The 7,842-nt window shown below is 38.7% G+C and overlaps 1 protein-coding gene across 1 annotated transcript in view; it reads left to right on the top strand.

Moving 5' to 3' along the window:
- The first annotated feature begins 3,029 nt into the window (after positions 1-3,029).
- The window catches only part of ovo (transcriptional regulator ovo), a 32,519-nt gene continuing 27,706 nt past the window's right edge, over positions 3,030-7,842 (top strand). Inside the window, exons 1-2 of the mRNA XM_077441030.1 lie at positions 3,030-3,198; positions 6,909-6,928. Coding sequence (XP_077297156.1) covers positions 3,030-3,198; positions 6,909-6,928 — 189 coding nt within the window. The remainder of the gene's footprint in view (positions 3,199-6,908; positions 6,929-7,842) is intronic.

Raw genomic sequence — 7,842 nt, 5'->3', positions numbered from 1 at the left:
CCCCATGAGGCTGGGCGCCCCCTTTTGAGCCCCATGAGGCTGGGCCCCCCCGGGGCCCCACGGGGCTGCGCCCCTCGTGGCGCCCCCTTTTGAGCCCCATGGGGCTGCGCCCCATGAGGCTGGGCCCCCCGGGCCCCCTTCGGGGCCCCACGGGGCTGCGCCCCTTGTGGCGCCCCCTTTTGAGCCCCATGGGGCTGCGCCCCATGAGGCTGGGGCCCCACGGGGCTGCGCCCCTTGTGGCGCCCCTGGCGGGACCCCATGAAGCTACTCGCATTGCGCCCCCGCGGGGGTGAATCCATTGAATCGAAAAAAACCGAATCGAATCACGTGTTCGATGACGTCACCGATCTACGGACGACGACGACGACGACGAAAACGACGAAAACGACGACGAAGACGACGACGACGACGACCAAGGATATTTACATACAAAGTCTCTTTCCAAATTATAGATTGGATACAATTAAAAACATAATGATGAGTGCAGGCTACCAGACAGATAGGTTAAAATAGTCTGCGATAACCTGCGCTCACTGAGGTGGAAAATATTACATTCGGGCACAGCAGCAACAATTTCATTGAGAAGCTAGATGGCTAGAACTGTGCATTTGAACAAGATTTGAAAACGGCATTAAAAAAATGATTAAAGATACAAACCCAATATAATACAAGATTACATAAATATAAAACACTAGTTGTTTTACCCGGCTTCACTCATTATTTGTAATATAAACGGCGTAAACACGGCGAATCTAATAGTAAATATCCATTTGTATTTTTATTAAATTTATTTGAATCGCAAAAAAAAATTATATTCAACCAATCAAATCGTCGTCATAGAAACTTTGACATGTTTTCAAACTTGCATACAAAGTCTCTTTCGAAATTATATATTACTAGTTGTTTTACGCGGCTTCGCTCGGTATTTGTAATATAAACCGATTAAACATGCCCTATCTAATAGTAAACATTTTATTAAATTTATTTGAATAGTTTCATTTTATTTAAATATATTTGAATATTCATTTGTTGTTTTTTTTATTAAATTTAACATCACGGATTCCACGAACCAACGATAGTTAAGTCTATTTCGAAATTATATATTAAGATAATTTCTTATGGGGTCTATCCCACGGGATCGAATTATAAATGCACGAAAAACCAAATATCGGAAGGCAAAGATCGAAAATCGAAAGATCTTAAGTCGAAAGATCAAAAAAAAGGGGTGCATTGTAAACGGTACATACTCACTTAATTTACTCACTTATTAATGTGCGCGCGCAGAATACGGGAGGAAAAGCCTATTCCTCTTGTTCCTGTTGTATCCTGCTCGTGCAAATTAAGTGAGTATGTACCGTTTACCATGCACCCTTTTTTTTTGATCTTTTGATTTTCGATCTTTGACTTCCGATATTTGGTTTTTTGTGCATTTCTAATTCGATCCCGTGAGGTGCACCCGTTCTTATGTAATGTCATGTGTAGAGACCGGAATCTGAAGGGGCTGTTTATTGTTCAAAGATTGTAAATGCATTGTTAAAGTTTTGCCGAACCTTTTTTACAAAGGATTTACAACAATGGAACAATAGGCGGCACGTTTCTGGCCCCTTCAGATTCCGACCTCTAGTCATGTGCATTGATGTATAATACACTAGATGGGCCCAGACGTGTTATTTTGGTCGGAGATCTTGTCTTCACTAACTGAGGCGTGCGGGGGGTTTAACTACCGGGCAAGTTGGGTCTTTTTCCCAACGACGCAGCGGTACCTACCTACATACCAAGGGCGGTTTCAGACTAGCGTTTTATACGCGCGTATAATCTCGTTTTTTGATTTGTATGTAGGCGCGTATACGCGCGTCTTTTCCATATGCACAACTCGTACGAGCGTAGACGCGCTTATAAGCTCGTATTATCCATGTTGATACTAAATCACCACTACCGGTTCGAACGAAAACGCCGGAATAAGCCCGTGTACGCGCGTCCGGTTTTTTGAAGCGCGAAAAGTAGAGCGCGTGTAAGCGCGTTTTTTGAAGTGTATGTAGGCGCGTATACGCGCGTCGTTTTCCATACGCGCAACTCGTACGAGCGTAGACGCGCTTATAAGCTCGTATTATCCATGTTGATACTAAATCACCACTACCGATTCGAACGAAAACGCCGGAATAAGCCCGTGTACGCGCGTCCGGTTTTTTGAAGCGCGAAAAGTAGCGCGCGTGTAAGCGCGTATGCCGAAACGACATTATACGCGCAGAAAAATACGCTAGTCTGAAACCGCCCTAAGAGAAACTGTGCATGCGCCATGTATTTTGCATGCGCCAAAAGGGAGACAAGTATAACACGTGAGGGCGGATCTAGTATATTATACATCAATGGTCATGTGTACTAAAAATGAAAACAATCGAAGTTACATACAAACAAAACATAATCAATTCATAAAATTTCACTTGCAGGATCGTCAAATCCCGTCATCGAGCAGCACAATTGGCTAACTGTAGAACCTATGTGTACGTATGTATGTATGTACGTCCATCCCGAAAGTGCGGTACCTAGAATACGTGGTCACGGCGCGTCATCATCATCGGCTACGTTAACGGTGAAATGCGGCCGCTACAGGTGTGTGGCGCGGTTGACGCACGTCGAAGGTGACTGGAGGAGGGGGGAACCACCAGAGAACCACAAGACCGCACAGAACCGAAACGCAGAAAAGCCGAGGTGGGGAGGTGGGGGGAGGGAAAAGCGGGGGGGTCGAAGCAACACCAAACACCAGCACCGGCGGACAGTCCGTTGCCGGCGGCCGTCCGCTCTACACGCCAATCATGTTAGCGGCAAAGTCATGTCAAAGTGGTAAACAGTGCCGTGCGAGACACGAGGATATTCAGGATATTGTATCCTAGTGTGCTACTACTCTGGTGTTATTATTGTATTGTGTGACTTACTCTGAAACCCGACCCCACTTGGAATACGCGTGGTTGTTTCTATATTATTATATATATTATATATTCAGTGTAAGGATTATTTGAAAGGACGCAAACATGCCGAAAATATTCTTGATCAAGAACCGTCTGCACCAGCAGCAGCTGAGGCTGCAGGAGTCGCAGAGCTTGCTGGTCAACAAAGGTGATGAGCAGGCCCTGTGTCCTGGCTCGCCCTTGGACGAGTCCGAGCCTCTGCCTCTCGTCGCCAGACGAGACAAGAAAGATGGTAAGTCGTCTACGAATTTATCTCGACGATCTTACTTGCGATGTGACAATGATTTTTCAACCCGTACCGTATGTACGTACATACATACAATGACGGTCAACGATTTTAGCAGCAGCAGCCTTCGATTTATCATATAAATTAATTTAAAAACGCTAACCTTTGCATCTTCGCAATTAATATTACCTCGCAGATTTTACGTTGATTTTTTCATTGAATATTGAGAGCAAATAAAGATTAATTGTTTTAAGCTTTAGCCTTCAAATTATTTTTATAAATATATCGATCATACAACTTCGCATATTCCAAAGAAAATCTGCTGAAAATTTCACACAGTAAGATCTACATATATTTCAAATTATTCCAACACTAAAAAAAAATCACAAACAATCTTATAAGCTATAACATGAAAACATACTAAAATTGATTTATATATTTTGAGCAAAACATTTATGCGAATTATTAAATTTCACGTCCATTTGAACAAGTTCAACTGTTTCGAATATTATTACAACAATTACGTAAAGGTTACATTTACATACTTAATGTAATAATACGCATTGATTGAGTCACGAGCTCTATACGTAGTTACTCATTTGCTCGATACACGAATCGGAAAGTCCGAGTGGAGCACTTTAAATTTTCAAGTTTAAATCCAAATGTATATTAGTAGTACAAGTACGGTCGTATCTCGGTGTAAAGCGTCGTGTAATTATTCATCCTAATCAGTTTGGGGTGTTAGTCATGATTGAGGTGCGGATGCATTATTGAGAGAGGAGAAGAAGAGCGCCATTAAAATTCCGATAGGCCCGTCTCGAGACGGACGAGCGCGTTGTCAAATCAGGTTTTTTTCACCCCGCTCGGCTGCTGGTCGGACCAGAGAAGATACCAGGTATACACCGCACACATACTGTGAATTGTGGATATATTGTGGGCTGGTACTTGGACTGGTTGGATTTCGAACCGCGGTTATCGAGGTGTCCTTGTGTTCGACCAGAGAGATGCGGGTTTCTCGCTTGACCGCGCGTTCAACTTCTCCAAATTTTCTTTTTTATTCATTTTTTAGTCCGCTTCATTTAACTGTGTTCTTCTCTTTCGTCGAAACGCGATGCAGACGAAGTATAATTTTATAAATGATTTCTGAAAATCGTGACCGAATTTCAGCCATTTAGCATTTTTACTGGAGTGTTGAGCTACATTTAATTGATCGTCAATTGCTCATCTATTTGACAACAAAGTATTAACCAAAAATAAAAGTTCACCTACCATTTAATTCTTAAAATTTTGTAATAGTTTGCCTTAGTTTTTCAGAAATCTTTTCGACTAAAACTGTTACTCAAAAGCCTTCAATGTTTTTTCATATTACAAACCTGTCCATATCGTAGATATAGAATCCTAAAAAACTATCATTTAAAAAAACTCACAAAAAATTAAGCCCAGTTTTAAACGAAAAATACTTACGTTTCGTAGAAATCGTGAATTATTTCCGTATAAATCTGGTCACCTAGAAGTATCTGATTCTGTATAAAAAAATCACATTTTCCATGAATTTATCTTGACTAATGATTACTCATTTCCTAATTAAATGCTAAATCAAAGATAATTTTAAAAAATGTGTCTTCTTTTATTCCCAAAATGATGCTGAAACTATGATTATTTTAAGTACTTTTTCCGGAATGTAATCAGACTCGCTAATTAAATATTATATATAACGAATAAAATAACAATTTACTATTTATTGCTTCAATACATACACACGTTATGAATGGTGATAAAAATTCTATAATAATTGACTAAATTTACGTCGAAAGATTCACAAGTCTCGAACGTGTATTCAATTGAACTCCGTATCGGATTCGTACCTCCCCTAAGAGACGATTTATGGAGGTGTGATTTTCGCCATTGTGTACAAGAATCCTCTACAGCACAGGTGCTATGGTAACAAGTAGTGGAATGTATTTATAGAACGGTTGGATTAAATGGGGGCCGAATTTAGATCACCGTTGCATTGTCTCTGTATTATATTTAATACAGCTTACGTCCCGCGCCTCCTATGGTTTTCTCGACACATATTTTCGAGACTTTTCACATTGCGTATGGGCATCACGAACGATTGTTATACCTCGTGAGGATTAAGTTGGCAAATCGGTGTGACGAAACTGTGAGATTACATTTTGTCACTGTTCACGTACGTTATATCAACGTTCGAACGTTAAGTAATGACACTTGACGCTGGTTGGTCGGTGCGTTGTTTTACCTACATACATACAAACACACGTCTTCGTTTACACTTCACTCCATTTACACTTCAAACAGTCACGCCTCGCTCATTCAAATAAAATATTGACAAAACCTAGAAAGCAAAATTAAAAAAAATCCATCTCTATCGGTAATTTTAGTACCTACACAATCATTCAAAGACTGAATAGAACGATTGCTAACAAGATAAGGTTAAAGCTCAACATTTTCTTGATACTTTTCAATCATACATACAGTTGAATAAAATACATCCAAATTGTGCGCTTTTTATATTATTTTATCCATTTTATCCGTCATCTTTGGATAAGGATACAAACCCTTACATAAGATGTAGGGAATCTTATTCAGACATGTCACATAGAAAAACAACAATATACACACATTAATGTCAATTTATTACAGCGTAATTTTAATAAATACACACTCTTAATTAACATTTCAAAGCAAGACTAAATATTACTTAAATTAATGCATTTAAAAAAAATTAACGAATATACATATGCATGCTTAACTTTTGGACTTAATATTATAAGACTTTTTAGTCAAATTTTAAAGCTTTAAATGGAATGAAATGAATGATAATATAACTGAAATTATATTGCAGTATCAATCATCTTGAATATGGTTTGAAAGAAAAGAACAGACGTGACTACATAAAGTGACATGTAATTTATATCGATGCGTATAATGGAAGCATTGGCTCAATCGATATGTATCCTTACAAAAAGATTTCACGTATTTCTCATGACGACACTGCGAGTTATATGTTTGCGAGTATATACATAGATGCAGAAATATTTGTTGCATAATTCCAAATACACGAATAAAGGCCCACATATGCGGGCGGGTTGTTAAGAACCTTCCATGTGCCGTTTTTTTTTTTGCGAGTTCTTCTACCGAAATGGTTCGCTTTTGTATGCCAGATGTGCGGACCGAAATTTTAGGTAGAAAAACCTTCTGGCGAAACTGGCCACTCGGGATGGTAGCCGAATGTGTATTTCTTTTCTGGAAATTAAAAATATATATCTCTGAGAACAATATGTGCATATGTATGATTGAAAAACAGCCCTAAATTTCAACAGCACACGTGTTCCGAAAAAAATGTGCGCATTTTCCAAATACATACATACGTATATATCGACGAGGGTTTTGGAACCTTGAAGATTCCTCGGGTTATTTCGACACATCAAAAACGCTGGTCCGCCACTTTAGACTCGCAAATGAGGCACATAAATGTTTTTTGATTTATTCAAATCGTTCAAATATTTTTTGGAGGTCTTTTCTCGCAGATTTACATAAATAGTGCGCAACGCATTGCGTACGTGCGTTTTTTTTCTTATATGTATTTATTACTGTACGTACATATTGTACACCTAAACCGTTCCGTTTTAGCACACTGGAAAACTACTGACTATGTTTCAATATAATTCAAACGTATTGTTGATACGTTTGAGAATGCACTGACCTACTATATGTATATTCCTTGAATTTATTTTTTTGTACGTATGCAAATGCATTCAATCTTTTCAGAAGTACATGTTCCCTTTGAAAAGACCGAAATTTTAGCTTATTATCATAACATAATAGTAATGTGTAAATAATTTCATAAAAAAATTCCGATATATATGTCTATTTCTGGTCTAGTAGTTTAATAAAATGTAATATTCTGCTTATGCAGATCAATTTAAACTGCAGTTTGAATAGTTAAAGTGTCAATTTGTATGTTTATGGATTACATTGATATCGAAAATACAGAATTTACAGTAATTTCATTCGAAAAATAAATTTAAATAACTAGTTTTTATCGAAATTCTCCATCGGATGAATTTTACATTGACCGGTTTCAAGAGTTGAAAATCGAAAATTATCACGTATGTATTCAAAACAAATCCAGTTACAGTTTAATTCGCATCAAGATGTGTGCGAATGCTCGCCTGTTGAATATGTAAATGCTATTTTTTTTATTTTACTCCAACAACAATTCCAGCAGAAAATTACATTTAAATGTCAGGTTGGTGCGTTCACCTCGTTGGCAAGCAAAGCAAGGACAAAACGCGAAAAAATCTTCAGCAAACAAATAATGCGAACTCGAAAAGCAAGACCGCGATAAATCAGCAACTCGTTCCGAAGACAAACAGGTACGAAAAGTCGTTAAAGGATGCTCGAAATCCCAAATTTCAAACAAATCGGCAATACGCGTTGACAATACGGGTTCGGAATATTGTTATCTTTACATCTTGAAAGCACGTTTTTGTATCGGGCGTCGTAAATTTTTCTAGGAAGGTCTCCTATTCCGTTCCAGATATCCGTTCCTCGGCACTAAATCATCCACTTGGATGAATCGCGGCTTCTAAACCTGTCTTAAATATTTTTTGCCTGTATCTAATC

The sequence above is a fragment of the Arctopsyche grandis genome, chromosome 11 (assembly GCF_051622035.1).
Source record: "Arctopsyche grandis isolate Sample6627 chromosome 11, ASM5162203v2, whole genome shotgun sequence".
NCBI lineage: Eukaryota > Metazoa > Arthropoda > Insecta > Trichoptera > Hydropsychidae > Arctopsyche > Arctopsyche grandis.
This window is presented reverse-complemented; position numbering and strand designations above follow the sequence as displayed.